Genomic DNA, 18,289 nt, shown 5'->3' with positions numbered 1-18,289 from the left:
GAAAGTTGTCAGGTTGGTTGTGTTTGGTAGATAGGGCCATGCTCCATTCTCCATGGATGAATGACAGTGGCCTCAGTTTGCTGCTGTCCTACTAAGCAGTGTCCAGGCCAGCACAGAACTCAGACATGGCCATAACTTGGAAGTCTAGCTTCTTGGTTCATAGTCTATATGCAGTAATCATCCTTATATCCATTCTCCTCAGCAAATTGGGAACTCACAGCCAAGTACTGGTTACACAAAGAGTTTTATTCAGCTGAATCAATAAGGAACCATAAAATACATTCTTCAGCTATCACTTTGACCCTGAGAGAGGGTTGAGGACCAATGTGATATGGTGGAAGTGTGTGGTGCTGGGGGAACATTATGAAATGCCACAAGGCATAGACACTGGATTTATTCTTAGGAAGACAAGATTCAAACTAACCCTTTGAAAAGGCCTTAGTTATATTTTGAGGGAGAATATAGAGCATGTCTCAGCTGTCATCCCATAATCTTGAGCAATGGTTCAGTCTCTAACCAGGAACTAGGGACCCATGATGTCTTCACTCAGCATGCCTTGAGACTGTGGAAAGTCTCTCCCAGTTCATGTTTCTATGTCCCCTGAAATATTTTGTCAACTTACTTTGAGCACTAGGCACATCCCCCACCATTCCATGACTTTGTAGAAATTCCAGGCAAGTCTCTGCTAATCTCTATGACCATCAGGGTGTCCTTCCTCATTCCTTCCACACTCCAGCCTCTGAGGCATATAGACATCCTCAATTTTTTCCTTCAACTCATACCTTCTTCAACACTCTGCATACTGGTTTCCAGGAGTGAAGGGTTGGCAGTTCCCACTGTCCTTGGCACCTGAATTTAAAGAGAACATGCCCAAAGTCTGGATGATTAGAAGAGGCTAGAGGAAGAGTGATCCCTGTAGCTTAACTTTTCTCTCCATTGCAAATAAGAAGGCTGGTGAGCTATGCCCTAACAAGAGGCTGGCATAAAAATAGATGGGAAAGTGAAATTATGAAGGGCCACACTCAGTTCCCTCTAGGCAGAGAAGTAAATGAATCCCAGAGTCTGACTCTAAGAAGAAATGAAAGATTGGAAGAGGGAACACTAGGACTTTACCCTGAAGAAAGGCAAAGAATGGTTGTTGCGTGCTGTGGGCCAGCCTCCTATCCCTTTAACTTTCGAGTGCTCCAAACTTTTCTGTGGCTTGCCTCCAGCACAGAGGCATTATAAACCCCACCCAACCCCACCCCACTGCCAACTGGTAGTCCAATAAGAGCTATTCTCACGGTATCACTTTCTTTTTCTAGAAGATCAGGAAGTTCAGTGCACTTGGCTTCATGTCAAAATACTATCTGCAGTGACGTGAATTAATTGCCAGGCAATAATAGTACTCTGGGCTATAAGAGTCAGTGAGAGTGAGAGCAGAGAAGGTGTTCCTTTCTTCCTCTCTCTGGTGAAATCACTGGCCTTCCTCTCCATCTCAAGGCAGACCTTTCAGAAGAGCAGGACTACTTTTTGGTGAGTATTTCCAGTGTGGGCTGTGATACCTGGTGATGGTGGCCAGCTGTTAGGGGGAAGGTGACTTTGGAAGTGGTGAATCCTTAGCTAAAGGGCTGACTGTTCTTGAGCACCGTGGCCCAGAACTTTCTAGCACATAGAGAGCCTCCACCTGCTCTCTAGACCAGGCTGACCTCGAACTCACAGATATCTGCCTGCCTCTGCCTCCTGAGTGCTAGGATTAAAGGCATGTGCCACCAACGCCCAGCCGCATCACTTGCATCTCTTTCAGTGTTCACAGAAGTCACCATGACCTGGTCCTCCAACCTGAAGAGTCTCCTCACAGTCTTTGTCTTTACCATCTTAGCTGTCCCTGTCAGCTTTGTGGGTAAGAGTAAACAAGGCATTCCTTTCTCCTAAAGATGGGAAGGGGGAGGTAAGCAGCCAAGAGCCTTGGGGAGTTAACCAACCACAGGAGACTCCAGTGGTCTGCCTAGCCCCTCATGGCTTGACTGCTAGGAAGCATCAACTACAAGGCTCTGGGGTTACCTTTTAAATGATGTATATTTCCTCCTTGCAGAGAGTTACCAGTGTACTTTACAACAATGTCAAGATACATTATGTCCTGGGACTATAGGTGTTTGTACAACCTCTACAGGCTGCTTCAACCAAATACAGCAATTTGATACACCATGTAAGCCAACCCTCACACCTTGAGAGTCCTCCATTTATCCTTGCTTCCTTTCCAGGATGAGAGTGGGAGCCTGGGGTTCTGGGTGGTGGTGTAGATGGAACACGTGCTTGTTGTAGGACCTGGATTCTACATGGTGAGGACCATTCTGGTGTGACTCCATTCTTACTTTTCCAGTGTCAGGAATCAAGCTCTGGGCATCACGCATTCCAAGCAAATACTCTACCACCAGTCACTCCCTTTGTAGCAAATGGTCCCTCTGTTGGTTCATTCTCTGAATCAGACCATTGCAGAGGGACTCTTGGAGAAGTGCAGTACTCGAGGCAGAGGGGATGAAGGGACAGGTTCTTTACCATGAGCTCAGGAGGAAAATTTACTTACTGGGTCAATTTTCTGCAGCTACGTTTACAGACCGCATTTTCAAGAATAAAGGGTGTACTTCTGGAACATGCAGTGAACTGGTACTCTCGGCGACGCTGGGGGATCAACGAAAATTTAGCTTTGAAAACCATTGCTGTACATCTAATGAGTGCAACAAAGATGACATAAAACGTGAGTACAGCTCATGTCTGTGCCCCAGCACCTGCTCAGGGTTCCTCTGCCTTTCCATGGGTCCATCTCTTTCTGCTGTAAGGGTCTGGGTTGGATGCAAGTCCCTCTCTTGGGTATGTGTGTACATACTTGCATACACAGACTGAATGACAGTTAGGCAGCAGTAATTAGGCCTGGGCCTGTTCTCTAAGGATGTTCAATGAATCTGTAGGTTTAAAAGCTTTGTTCTCTGCTCCTCCAGTCTTTCCTCACCTATGTTATTCCTCATCTTGGAGTTTTGTATTATTGAGATGGATTCTTGCATATATTCAGGCTTGTATTACTGGGATCAAGTAAACCTCCTGCCTCAGCCTCTAAAGTTGGAGCAGCTGGGAGTACAGGAGTGCATGACTACACCTGGCTCATTCCTCACCCTCTGAATAGCATCCATTTAGAAAACAGATTATCTCTTCCCCCCTTATCTAGGACTTTTCCTTCTGGGCAGAGAACAGAGTAACTGACAAAGTTGAGGACAGCACTGGGTTTCTATGAGATCCTTCAGTGCACTCGCACACCATTGTGTGTCTCCTGTGCCTCCTTCTACCTTATCTTGGCTGCAATGCTTTTTGGTAGGATCATGGAGGGAAAATACTATATTAGATGAGCAGTGGATAGCTGTGTTCTTGGCTATTTCTTCTGCCTATTCCCCAAGATGAAAACTTTTCTCTCCCCATTCAGTGTCTTCATCTTCCTCACTCAATGGTGTTGAATGTACTGCCTGCTACAGTGAGAAAGCCCAGTCGTGCTCCTCAGTTACTACCCTAAAGTGCACAGGGAAGGAGACAAAGTGCATTGAGGTTACCGGCACCTCCAGCATAGGTATGAGCATTTCCTCTAACGGTTTTTTTTATGTACATACCCTTCGTTTTTTCTTCTTATCATTTAAGAAAACAATTGGTACTCTTCAAGGGTGCAGTGCACCACTGTTTACTTCTGTATACTCGAGCTTAGCTGCTGAAAAATAGCAAAAATTCATTACATGTCACTTTCTGCAGGTCTATCTAGAATCTGAGCCCAGCACTGTCGCTGGTTCTGGCTCAAAGTGTCTTCCTGGGCTGTGTGAGTTGAAGGCAGGCTATGGTCCTTCAGATGCTCAGGGTGGGTGTCTCCTGGGACTGTATCAGTTGTCATCCCAGGCTGTGGTCCTTCAGATGAAGGATCTGCTTTCTGGTTCACTCATAATTTTGGTGGTGTCAATTCCTCTTCATGCAGTGGCCTCGTGTCATATCAGCTGACTTCCCTCCAAGCTAATGATGAGACAAAGAGGCACCAACTGATAAAGGGAGCTATAGATTTTAATAGTCTAATCTCAGAAGTGACATGACATTCTGTTCCTTTTTTAAAAATATTTTAAATTAAAACTTTAATTGTAAAAAACTTACAAATAAAAAACCATCATGTAGTGAGATTAGCCAGATCCAAACATTACACATCTCTATGAACTTTGTCTATACAGTTAGGGTTGTCATTTCTGAATCTATGAGGACTTAGATTGACTTTTATACTTTCACCATCAACTATAGCTATATGCACTTAGCCACCATATGCACTTAGCCACCATATTCGTGCACGGCACACACACACACACACACACACACACACACACACACACACACACACACCAAGCAAGCAAACAAACAAAGCAACAACAACAAATCCAGGACAGAATCAAAACTTGAAAAAGCAATTCGCTACATATCCTGTCATGACTCTTGTGTCCATTACCTGTATCCCGTCCTTTCTTATCACCTAATGCTATAGACCCCTCTCAAGAGTCTTATCTCGTCCCTCTTATCCACCCATATCTTGTTGACCCCACAGACCAATCCTGATTGGACACGAGTGGGTCTTACTCATATAAGGCCACTCTGTCAGTAGCTGGAGTGAGTTGGGAGGGTTCACCTTAGAAGGTGTTTTCCACACAGAGGAAATGTGGAGAAATGAGAGAAGAAGGAAAATACTAATTCCTGGATTTTTCTTTAGCAACAGGATCTTCTTTAACGCTGTATGGGAAGGGCTGTGCAACTGAAAATGCCTGCGATCTGCAACAGAATGTCTTCAATGGCATACAAATCAAAACCACATGCATCTCACCTGTTTCAAACAATGGGAACCCTACCCTCAAATTAATTTCATCAGCTCCCATTGTTCTGCTTCTGCTGAAAGTCTTGCTTTGATCATCCAGGACTTGCAACCTCACAACGCTATGTACATGGACCCATTGGCATGCTTGGATGGCTATTTCCAAAACAGGGAACAAATAAAAACTGGGGATTACTTCTCTGTTCTTTGTGTGGATATATATATATATATATATATATATATATATATATATATATCCATTTTGTAGTATCAGGAAATATAGAGATAACTAGTTCAACATTTTCCCTCTTTTCCTTAATATATAGTACTAGTACTAGAAGTCCTAGCCAGAGATACTAGGCAAATCAAATAATGAATTAAATATATTTAAAACTGAAGGGAAGAATAAAGAAAGGCAAAAGAGGAAGAAAGAGAAGGAAGTTTATTCATATTGGAAAGAAATTTGTGAAACCACTAGAAGAAAACATTTGTGTGTATGTATGTACACATCTATACATGTATGTATATGATGCTGGAGAGAATCCTGGACTTCATGCTTGCTGGGAAGCATGGTGCTACTGAGATACATTTCTGGAGCGCATGGTGCTACTGAGATACATTTCCGGAGCAAGCAAAAACACTTTGGCATTAGCCCAAGTGGGTTCTGTCTTAGGGTTTCTAACAACTTGGGGAGGAAAGGGTTTATTTCAGTTTATAACTCTCAGATCACACACTTCATTGCTTTTTCATAATTTGAATAAAAAGAGTTAACTCAAATGTGCTGGTTGTTTTTTGTTTTGTTTTGTTTTTGTCAACTTGACACAAACCTAGACATATCTGCATGAAGACCTGTAGTCTGACAGAGCTCAGCCCTCCCCTCTTCCTGTCGAGTTTGCTCCAGACTCACAGTACAGACAGGAGAAGGTCCTATCCCAGACTCCTACTAGCTAGAGCCTTCTCTGCTGTCTGAGGATTTCAGGTCACTGGATGACACCATAGCATATCTTGGGGGGTGGGGAAACAGTCATCCCTGCACAGCTGGGCCTCTGTTGCTGGCCTGTCATCCACCATTCATCTGGAGGACAATCTGCATCTGACCCATAGAACATTCCAGAACCTTGTCAGGAAGCAAACATTCTACATGAAGTGCTGTCTGGTCTCTCAAAGGAGAGATGGAGGCAGCCAGTGAGTGATAAAACTATGTGCTATCTTCAGAAGGTGTGATCCTCACACTGACCTAAGGGCGGAGTCAGGTCTTATCTGCACTTTATAGTCTGGGAGCTGAGAGATAGCAGTGGGTAGGTGCTGTTAAAGGAAAAAGATTATTCAGCTCTGCTGGAGATAGCAGATGCTGTGCTCCCTTCATGGCCTAGAAAGACAGGATACAGCACAGGCAAGTGAGGAATACGGGAAGCTCAACTCAACAGGACTCTTGCCCAACAAACTGATATGGTTGGGGAATAGGAGCCCATCAATGACGGAGAACTGTAAGGTCCATCTGTGAAGTGACTGAGATAGGTCGTTCATAACATGGGAAAAGTTACAAATAAACATGGCAGAGCAGTGGTGAGGTCCTCACTGACAAGAGAGCTCTAGGGAACCCAAGCTGTGTGAAAGAGAAGTACCTTGCCAGAAGCCTGGAGAACAGGCAGTGGGTTCCTGTTCCCAGGTGGAAGGCTGGCAAGAGGATGGTCATTCTGCCACCAAGAAGTGTTTTTAATGGGGATGTGCAGCAAAATATTGGCTCTGTTCCAGGGATGAGGAGAGAATGAAATCCTCTCAAGGGGGCTCGTGGGACTAGTCTGAATTCAAATGTGTATGAGATGCACTTCAAGGAGTGGAAACACCTATTATCGCCCCAAGTATTTTGGGCACTCTTCTTTCACTCTAGGAGGGTGTCCCTGCAGCAGGGGCTGCCAGATTCCCCACAGAAATCAAAGACTAGCATATATCTGAATAACTGTCACCATGGAGATTTGGCTGAGACCTTGTCCTGGGAGCAGGAAGTTGGCACAAAGATGAGTCATTTCCATCCATTGATGAGTGACATTAACGAGTGACTGAGTTTTCTTCTTGAAGTGACATAGCCAGCTCACTATGACTCTGACCTATTTTGCAGGCTATAGGCCAATGTCATTTGAAGGAAGAACAGCTGAGGTAATCCAGACTCTGCTTTAAGTGCGGCCTTTTGGCTTCTGTACTTTCTTTACCAGGTACCATCCTTATCGCCAACTCATTAACCTCTTTGGAGTTCGCAGTCCAGTATTAATAGTACAAAGAGAGGAATTTTAGATAGTTGAGCTAATAAGAGAACTGTGAAATGTACAGCCTGGGACTATGACTTTGAACCCTAGGAGAAGATATGACAGCAAGTGGGGTAGGAACGGAGTGTTGCAGAAACTCCCTCAGGATGGGAAGGCTGGTTTCCTTCTACTGTAAAATGAAGCTTCTCTGGCCATGGTTGGGAACAGCTCCTGTCTGTCTTCTCCGGGAGCTGAGGTCTTAATTTTTTTTAATTTATTTTTACTATGACTGAAAAAAGCAGAGGCAACAACAAAAAGCAAAAGCAGACAAGTAGAGTTTTATGACGGTAAGATGTTCCTGCCTGGAAGAGGATTCAGTCAACAGACTGGACACTCTATGCAATGAGAGAAAATCCTTACAAAGCCCAAATCTGTCAAGGGATTGGTGCTCCCAACATATAAAGAGCTCTCTCTGATCTGAGGAAACCTGAAAATTTCTCATCTCCTGTGAGAGCGATTTTGCTGAATTTTTTCAAGTCTCTTAGCTCCTGCTGAATTTTACCACTGGGTTTTTACCTCTCTGTATTCCTAGTTTAAAATGAAGGAGGTGAAGACTCTCCCTCCTGATATTTGGCAACTGTCTCTTCATACTCATCCCAAGCATTTGTCCTGTATCTCCTTTACCATCCAGCCGCCTTTAGTAGGTGCAGAGTTTTCTGTTCTCCATTACATTCCTAGATGTCTCCCGCAGTCCTGAGCGTATGCAAGGCCGCACCTTTGTCTCCCCAAGCCCCAGCGCAACTCTGAAAGAGTCACAGCGGTGGCTTTTGAGAGCGAGAAGGATCCTTCTAAAACTCTTAAACTCCAAAATCTTCTGTATTTGCTTTGTTTTGTTTCAGCTCTCCTGGCTGCTAAAGCATACCCAAGTAAATATACAATCATCTGAGTAATAATTCTCTGTTTCTTCTCTCTATATACATTTTTACTTTCAAGACTGACTTATTTCTTTTCACCATCTGGCTAATATTCCTGTTTCATATTTACAATTGCCTGCCTTTTCCACTCCGGAGTCTAACGCATTACATCTTACTTCTTTATCATCTGACTGACATTTCAGTCTCACATCTACTTTGTGCACCTTCTCACTTTTAGAGTTAAATAACACACTTCACTTTTTTGGCAGCTGCTGACTGGCATCTTCCTATTTTACATTACAATTTTCTGTTTCCTATTTCTACAATTATATACAGTTTTATTCCTGACTTAACACTGTTCACTCATGGCAGTTGACCACTTCTTTCTTTTTCTGCACACGCTTCTTCTCAGACCCGTCTGCCCGAGATACCCATTTCTTCGCAGTGTCCACACTTTTGCCATGTCCATTGCTTCTTTGGTGTCCATTTCCCCATGGTGTCCATGACTTCTTTCCCAATTCTCAGGTCCAGCATTCGGGCGCCATTTTGTTGCGGCCCGGCATTTCTCAGTCCCAAACCACAGAAGCCATGAGGTCTGGCCTGAGTTGGGGAGTGTGAACTTGGAAATTCCTAGCAACCCAATGGCGATAAAGACCAGACACAGGCATTTTGTCATCTTTGGAGAGCTCTCAGTCCCATGCTGCAAACTGGAGTCTCCCATTTATTCTAGCATTTTCCTCAACTGCTTTCTAACTGTTCTCTGGTGATAGCAGTGACCATTCTCCTCAACCTCTCTCTAGACCCTATCAGCAGATACCTCAAAACAGTCTCTCCTCATATAGACCTAGCCCTCCTCCCTGGTGCAGGCCTATTCAAATGCTTAATTCTGTGGAGATGCAAAACTAGGGGACATTCTCCACTGAGGCTATGACATTTGGCATCAAATCAGCTGCCCTAGAAATACAGTTTGCCCATGACTCTAATTCTCATGTTCCTAAAGCAGGTTTTCCATAAGTGATCAGGAACTTCTAGTGGCTCTTCTACTGTGGCAGATACACAATAAACAAAAGACCTACCTCCACTCAGGAGCCAGAGGAAAAGCTGATTGCTGGCGCATAGTGTTGTCAACCATGTATCCTGTACTTCCCCTTCTCTCTAAAGTCTACAATAGATCCTTGCTTTGCCTCATGGACCTGAACTTCCCATTCTGTCTGCCCATGTGTTAGTGTTTCCCCTAACAAACCTCTTATACAAAAGTAAGAGCCAACCTGGGGTTCCTCCTGAACCCTGAGGCTCTGACACTCTTAGAAGAAGTCCCCATAGGATCCTGCTGATGAGAACAGGACATAGAAATTGACAAGGCATTTCAGAGTAGAAGATCCTGAAAATTAATAGTACCCACCCTTGGTTAAAAGTTGCAAATACCCTTGGCCCTGTCAGCAGCTTCATCCCTGCCAGAGACCAGAAATGCCAGAAGTGTTTAGCCCAAACTATCTTTAGTTCTGCTCTAGGCAGAAAGAGACCAGGGATGCCAGGAAGGTTGAGGGCGGGGAGACTTTTTTCTTCTCTTCCCCTAAATGAATTCCCTTTCCTGGAATCAACACATAAAGACATGACTGAAACTCAGATGTACATAGATACTGTGAGTGGGAACTGGACTGACTGTTCCTCCTCTCCTTGTCTCCATCCAGTAAAGCCTTGCTATCTCCAAGGCTGTACTCTCAGTGGTGCCCATTCCTCAGGGACATGCTCCAGCTGTACCCAAACTTGCCTTCTCTTAAAACTCCTACCTATGAAACTATAATAAAACTGATTCTTCTGCTGTCTATCGATTCATTCTTTGAATTTATACAAGTGAAGGGTCCTGAGGCCACTGACTCCTTGGAAGTTTTGTGTGGCTGTGAGCTTCCTGCACCCTAACTCAAGTTAAAGCCTATCTGAGAGGAGAAAAAAGACCTCCATTAAACTCAGAGGTACCCCATATTTATTTCAGCTTTAGTCACAGGGACCACATCATCTGTCAGTCTCAGTGTCCTTCGGGGGAGTGAGTGAAGAAAGGCTGATGTGTGCCTAAGGTGTCAGATGAGGGTTCAAGAGGACACTGAGAAGGATTGTTGGAGATAAGAAGTTTATTAGAAGAGTTATTAATGCCGCACACAGACAGACAACAGCGTGATGAGGGCTCTGAAGAGTTCAGGTCCCAGTGACAGAGATAGACAGCATGGGGGTGGTTCTGAAGGGAGGAATCAGGGGCCCATTTGGCAGAAGGGGGAGTATATTTTCGTTGCTCTCTGAAGGAGTGTTTTCACAGCAGGAACCTGCAGCCAGGCTGTCTGATTTCCTGGTAGGAGGCAGAGCAAGGGATGGAGAACAGAAAGTGTGGCCACCAATACCTCTTTGATGTTAAGTCTTTCCCCAGTCACTCAGCAGGTGTCTGCTCCTGTCTGTGAGAGGAGAAAGACTGTTGCAGACTTGGGCCTGAGTAGTCTAAACTCCAGCATTTCGTTCTTATAGTTTTGTGTGTACTTTGCGTCCATAATACTACTCAGTCTTCAAAAGGCAAGTAAATCCTGTTGTTTACAACAATATGGATGAGCCCAAAGAACATCACACTAATGTAAATTAACCTAGCATTGTCTCACAACATCACTCACATGGGCTTTTTTAAACAGGTATGTAGAAGCCAAAATATGAGGGTTTTGCCAGGGTTGGAAACTATGATACTGGTTAATCATGAACCTCATCTGATTATGTAAGAAGGTTCAAGGGCTCTGTATGAAGTGTTTCTGATTAAACATTTTTATGAGGATTTTAAATGTTCTCACTGTATAATCTGGGGACATGACTGTTGTGCCAGGTTCATGGAGCCAAGAGACTAACTGAAGGAGTCAACACTCTGATGCAAAAGCAAAAGGTTTCTTTTTATTTCAAGCTGGCCAGCTAGGATCTCACTGCATGGTGGGCAAATGAGATCCCAACCAGCCAAAAAGAGAAGCTTTTAAAGGGGCAGACCATAAGGTTGAAGGCCACAGAGTTTCCATGGTTACTTAAGGTCATACAAAGTACAGAGTTAATAACTGTACATTTTAAGGGAGATACATTTGACTGAGATAAGACAGGGCATGGGCTTGTAGGGTTAGGTCTGTCAGTTATCCCTTGGGCTGGGGGATCTTTATGACCAGTGATTAACAAAGGAATGTTAACGGGAAAAGTGGACAGTTACCTCCCCTTCTCTGAGAGCAGGGGATCAGGTGCCAGCCATGGCACTCCTGATTTAAGGAGTTAAATTTTCCTTTTCCATTAGACATTCCCTTTTCAGGGCCTAAGTTTTTAAACTTTTGTTAATTTGAATTTTTGGTCCCTCAATGACCACTCTAAGGTATAATTGGGGGGAAGGATTTTTATTGTAGATACAAGAAAAAGAACAACCAGAAGCACCTAGAAAAGTCCAGAGCAGGGAGAGAAACCAGTAGACTAAGCAGGGGCAGCAGTCTGAACTGGGTCATGAAGGTGGAGGGGGAAGAAGGGAGAACCAAGATGTGAAGACCAAAAAAAAAAAAAAAAAAAAAAAACAGGGCCCAGAGATCACATGGCTTCACTGTCGGGTTGTATAGGATGAGAAGCTGGGGGCATGGAAGCCCATGAGCTGGAGAAGTTTAGGGTGGGGTGGGGTGAGAAGAGCTAAGAGCCAGCTACAGGAGGTTGTGATATTGAGAGAGCCTGGAGGCCAGCATGCATTTTGGTTTGTTAATAGGCCCACACACAGCCATTTGTCCAGGGTTTCTTTTGGGCCTGATTCACTACATATAAGAAAGAACAGTATTTGAGGCAATGAATCAGGATCTAATCATTAGACAATATATCCATAAGGCAAACCACCACACTATACATAATATATATATATATATATATATATATATATATATATATATATAGTTTTTACCTGTCAAATCTAACTTCTTAAACTGAGAAAATATGGATTATAAATTTTTTAAGGTGAAAGAAAAATGTTTTTTTAAAAAATGTGTGTGACTGAACATTAATGCTATACCTGAAAATTGCAAGGCTAACGACCAAATCCATGACTGTTCAATTGAAGCAAGCTTTATTTTAGAGGTGACCCAGGACTGGCCAGTTGACTGTCTCACCCTAAGTCAGGATTTTAGAGAGAGGCCCTAACTGGCCTTTAGAGGTCCCTTTTTTAGGGACTCTAGATGGCCCAGGTATGGCAAAGATGGCTCTGGCAGGCCTTGTCCTTCTCCTCCACTCCCTCTGCTTTGCTAAAAAGTGTTAGAGTACATTCCTAAGGCTGGCCCCAAGGTCTATTCCCTTATTTGGTCGCTTCCTCCTCCTAAGGCTGAGTACCAAGGTCCAGCTATCAAAGTATTGAAGTCCAGAAATCAAACCCCTGCTTTTGGCCTCCCTAATTAACATGCCTTAATTAAAACTAAACCGATCATCCTAACACAGGGTTTCCCCTTTTCTCTTTATAAACCACCATTGCTTATGGGTCATGACTGTCTCCTCTCTAACCAGTGGCAGTTCTTGGTCCCTCCAGAACAAATATACCCCAACTCCCTTGTTCCTTTTCCCATCTCCTCCATCCTCTCTCTCTCATATTTGTCTCTTAGTCCCTTCCCTCTGTCCCTCTGGGGCAAATAAATCTCTTTTATGATGAGAACTTGGTCTTGGGGTGTACTGAGCATATACCAGCCCTTTCTCCTTTTATTGGGGAGAAATAAAAAATTATCAGCTGTAAGTATGTTTACAGGGGTGAGAGGACTGGTGGTTAAGGATTGTTAAACAAAATAGGGAGAGAATATAGAGAAATTAAATGAAAATGAGAGAGAAAGACAAAGATACACATCAAATAAATGGAGTCACACCTCCTGAAACAAAGGCATGGTTGTCCTTTCCTGAAACAGGCAGTGCAGAATCATTTGTAATTAAGGTAAACCTCTTGAAAAACAGAGGTTTAATCATAAACAGAAAGGAACCTAGTTTGTCTTTACTATAAGATGGCTTTTAAGCCTAAGATGGAGGCAGGCTGGTGCTGATTCACTTTGGTTGAGATTGTAGGTGGCATGCCTGCAAGAAGCAGGAACATTTTTTGAATTGTAAACTCAATAAATTTTTATGTAAGGGATTTCATATGTGATTCCCTCACTGACCAGTAAGGTCACTGAAGTTCAACATTTCTCACCCTGTCCCTCTTAAGATGGGTGATGAACCAGCCTGCCTCCATCTTAGGCTGAAAAGCTATCTTATAATAAAGACAAACTAGACTCACTTCTGTTTATGATTAAACCTCTGTGTTATATTCCCAACTTTAGATCAAAGAACTCTTAGAGGAAGTAATGTTACAAAAAAAATATTTATTACAGTAAAAATCTTTATCATGGAGCCAGGCCTACTCACTCCCCACTGGAATAGGAGAAGAGAGAGGCCTCCATAATGGGATATGTAGACAATATATAGGGAATACAACGGTGTTGGGTTCAACCAAAGGTCAACCAGTCAGGACAGACAAAATGTTCACAAAAATCACAGAAGCAGAATTGCACATTTACTAAAGAGTTTAACTAAGAGTCAGCCAATCAGAACAGGCAGCACATTTACAGTCTTAAGATTAGGACACATTTGGTGTCCTGCGTTAGATACAAGTGTAACAAGTTTTCTTAACTCATGCTTTACCATCTCCAAGGTTATAACCCCACCCTAACAGGCTTTACATTTCTATGTTTTATAATCTCTAAAGCAAATGTTTTACCTCCAGCTTTACTCAGGGAGATCCATTTAATTCTTAATAAACATGGATGTCCGACCAGATCCAGGTGAGGAACTTAACCCTTTCACTCTGTTTCTCAAGGGTTGGGCTATGCTCCACCCGGAACCTTAAGTACAAATAGTCCTATGATACCTGTTCCAGGAAATGGAAACCAAAGTCTCTGTTTCAAAACATTATTATTATTATCACCTGTTGCCATGGTTACCTTAAGCTCATATTGCAATCATATCTTTGTTTCAAAAAGCTGTAATGACCATCTTTCAACCTACCTGTGTTTTAAAAGATTGTTATAGTTACCTTTTTATGACTACCTTGTTTATACCACCTTGTTATTTTCTACTCCTGTATCCCTGCCTATTTTGTTCACCAGATCCCCAATTTGGAAACCACTAACTCCCAAGTTATAAAAACCTTGTCTTCCAGCCAGGCGTTGGTGGCGCACACCTTTAATCCCAGCACTCAGGAGGCAGAGGCAGGTGGATCTCTGTGAGTTCGAGACCAGCCTGGTCTACAAGAGCTAGTTCCAGGACAGCCTCCAAAGCCACAGAGAAACCCTGTCTCAAAAAACAAACAAACAAACAAACAAAAACAAAAAGCCTTGTCTTCCTCACATCCAATGCTAATCTCTCAAAGAGTCCTGCCTTAGGGGGAGGCAGCCTGGTACAGGAGTAAAAAAACTTGCATTAATTAATCACCTGCTTTAGTAAATTTGGCCATGATGTTTTGGGTTGGTGGTCTTTCTCCTCCCATCTTTGGGATTAACAACAGGGTTTCTCTACGGAGACCTAGATGTCTTAGAACTCACTATGTAGACTGGGCAGGCCTCGAACTCACAGAAATTCACTTGTCTCTGCCTTCCAAATGCTGGGTTTAAAGGCATACACCACCACACCCACCTGCAGTTCAAGAATTCTAAAGACATCCTTTCCCCAAACAACCAGTATTTAATCCAGTTGTGCTATCAGCCCAGAAATCTCTGGCATCCAATTTCTTCAAATAATTTACTTCAGGAACCCACGAATTCTGGTAGTTTCCTCCTAAAAGACTATATTTCTCAGTTTCCCTTGCAGATCACAGAAGTCATTTCTATCCCTTTAAGAGACTGAATTCCACACACACCCCCATAGGCATTTTGGCCAGTTCACAAGCATAGGTTAACAAAATGCTCCCTACTTAGGACCAAGCCTCTCTTTCTTCATTCTTTCCCTGTCTCTATAGATGCTTTTAATAACCTAACAAGTTCAGCTCCTGTCACACACAACATGCTATGGATCTGTTTGCAGGAAATGCCAGGTCTACACTGGAACAAGCATCCATTCACAGGAAGACACATTTTCAACTCCAACCTCGAGTTCAAGACAAGCCTCATTTTTGACATCATCATCATCCCTTCGAGCTGTTTTGTGAATCATATTCCTTCCTTTTTGTATCAAAACTCATACTTGAACAATGAGTTCTGGCTGCCTTTGTTCACCATTTACACACACACACACACACACACACACACACACACACACACACACACACACACACACACTACTTTGTGTTTTTGAGACAGGATTTCACTATGTAGCCCTGGCTGGTCCAGAACTCACTGTATAGACCAAGCTAGGTTCAAACTCAGAAATCTGCCTGCCTCTGCCTCCTCAGTGCTGTCATCAAAGGAATATAACACCCGGAATGGGGACATTCTTAAAGAAACACTGTCTCTTTTACTCTGGCTATTTGGGATGTTAAAACAAGACACCTGGGGAACTGGAATCCCTGCCCCCCAGGAATTTCATAGTGAGAGAAGAAAAAGACTGAAGCATGGTGCCAACCAGAGAGAAAGCCCGCTTAACCCTCAAAAAGGGATTCCACACAGTTCTGACAGCTCCTCTGGCCACCTTTCAGGAAAGACAGGAACAGAGACAATGGTACATAAATAATAGGTGGGGCCACATGTTGACTGATTGTCTAATTCTGCCTTCTATTGAAATTTTATCCTTTTTGGGTCAGAGATGACTCAGTTGGTAACTTCATGATGGAAGGAAAGAACTGACACCAAGAAGTTGTGCTGTGACCTCAATGCCATGCATGGCTTGAGTGCTCACACCACACACAGACACACAGACACACAGACACACAGACACACACACACACACACACACACACACACACACACACACACACACACACAGACACAGACACACAGACACACACAGACACACACACACAGACACACAGACACACACACACACACACACACACACACACGACCACCATTCATCTGTTATCTTTGAAATTAGAGAAAAACAAGTTACTAGGCCCTCTGACTTACTCATTATATTTATATTAAATAAATATATTTAGTTGTATATATATTTAGTTGTTTATATATTTGTATTAAGTAGTTATAACAACTCTTTAAAGATCTGGTATCCTCTAAGACATTGCCCCAAACTGGACAGATGGCTCAGCAGATAAAAGCATTGCTGTCAAGCCTGACAACCTAAGTCTGATTCCCAGGACACATGTGGCAGAAGGAGCCTTGACTCCTGTAAGTTGCCCTCTGACCTCCACAAGCATGCCATAGCACTTGGACACACACACACACACACACACACACACACACACACACACACACTAATAAAAATAAATCTTAAAATAAAAACTTCCTTTATTGTATAATCCCATTATGATTTCAAGCAAGATTACGCAAATGTTACTTGAGCATAAACTTCCTAATTAATCCTCAGGAGACTGAGTTACTCTGGGCCCCTCCCATCACCACTCTCCTCAGTGTCGATTCCGGTCCTTGTTTTCTCTTACAGACAAATCAGTTAAATTGATTGAGAATTTGTATCCACATTTCATCACTAGCTAACCCATGCTTATTATTAATGTGGTACACTATTTGGTCTAAACAAATGTGAGGATGAGTTAATTTTTACAGAATTAAGTACATGTTCTAGTAGTTTCTCAAGTGTATTAAGAGTCAGTATAAGAATTTAATTGAATCAGGGGCTGGAGGCATGGCTCAGTGGTTAAGAGCACTGGCTGCTCTTGCAGAGGACCTGGGTTCACTTCCTAGCACCCACGTGGTAGCTTATAAGCATCTATAACTCCAGTCTGCTTACAAGCAACTACAACTCTAGTCCCAGGAGATCTGATGTCCTCTTCTTGCCTTGACAAGCATCAGCCATACACGTGGTGCATTGACATACATGCAGGTAAAATTCCCGTACACATAAAATAAAAGTAAATAGATTTTTTAAAAGAATATGAGGTTTTTTTTTTACATTTTTTTTCTTTTTTTATTAAATTATTAATATTTTCACATATACTTTCCCTCTCCCTCTCCCTCCCCCACCCCCATTCCTTCTCCCCCACCTCCAACCTACCCCCCACCCCATCCACCCGCCACTCCCCAGGCAGGGTAGGGCCCCCAACCAGGGTTCCACCAAGTCCACCAAATCTTCCTGTGCTGGGCCTAGGCCCCTCCCCATGTGTTCAGAGACAGAGCGAATCCCTTCAAGTGGGATGGGCTCTCGAAGTCCCTCCCACCCACCAGGGCAAAACGCCAGTCCACCTCCCTCTGGAGTCATTCATGATTTCTAGTTTCCTTGGGGTAGAGGATTATAGGCTGGTAAACCTTTGCTCTATGTCTAAAAATCCCAGGAGTGCAGGGGCCTCCCCATTGGCATCCATGATCAGGGGGCTGGAATATGAGTTTTATATATGATTTGTTCTTTACCAAGGTTGGGGAACTAACAGACAATGAGAACCACTGGGAAGCAGAAGAATCTCTGCTCTTAGGCCTTTGATTTAGTAGCAACTAAATGTTTAGCTCCATTGGAATTGAAATGAAACTGTGGGAACTGGAAGAACTCCACAAAAGCATCATTTGTGTGTTGAGCACAGGCTGTGCCCGAAACTGCTTCATAGTATATAGGACAGTGACCTTTACAGCAGTGCATTGTCCTAGGAGACTCCATGGTACAAGCAACCTTTGGTTCCATTTTGAGAGAGTAGGATGACTACAGCCCCTGGGCGGACCCCAGAGACTTCTCCTCCCAGCCAGTATCAACTGGTGGCTGACTTATTCCTGGGACTAGGAAAGGAGCCACCCTGTAAGTTTATTGGAAAGAATCCGGGGTGTGAGGACTCATGGATATAGTACAATCATATCAGAGAACTAGGCCCAAGAACTTACCAAACACACCAGAAGTAGGAAAGAGTTTCCACATCCTTACCTGAGCCCCCTAAAGGGATAGACACCTGGTAGTGAGATAGCATGGCCTCACACCAACCACTGACCTGACACCTGCTGTGTGCATGGGGAGCGAAGAACTCCCCAGCTGTCCCTAGAGTTTCCTATTGGTTTGGTTCTCTGTCTCTGATGAGGCCTACTTGACTCCCTACCAATCCCCCTGTTTGCACTTCTGGACCTGGCCTGACCCACTGTTCCCCACTCCTGACATGTTGCCTGCTGTGACTAGGTTTA

The 18,289-nt window shown here is 43.5% G+C and overlaps 1 protein-coding gene across 1 annotated transcript; it reads left to right on the top strand.

The window, feature by feature from the left end:
* The first annotated feature begins 1,803 nt into the window (after positions 1-1,803).
* Positions 1,804-4,988, top strand: LOC100773648 (protein RoBo-1). The gene is made up of 4 exons (XM_035448116.1): positions 1,804-1,882; positions 2,585-2,737; positions 3,455-3,595; positions 4,760-4,988. The coding sequence occupies exons 1-4, from the start codon at positions 1,804-1,806 to the stop codon at positions 4,951-4,953; spliced, it is 567 nt and encodes a 188-aa protein (XP_035304007.1). The 3' UTR covers positions 4,954-4,988.
* Positions 4,989-18,289: the final 13,301 nt, after the last annotated feature.

The sequence above is a fragment of the Cricetulus griseus genome, chromosome 7 (genome assembly GCF_003668045.3).
Source record: "Cricetulus griseus strain 17A/GY chromosome 7, alternate assembly CriGri-PICRH-1.0, whole genome shotgun sequence".
NCBI classification, from domain to species: domain Eukaryota; kingdom Metazoa; phylum Chordata; class Mammalia; order Rodentia; family Cricetidae; genus Cricetulus; species Cricetulus griseus.
This window is presented reverse-complemented; position numbering and strand designations above follow the sequence as displayed.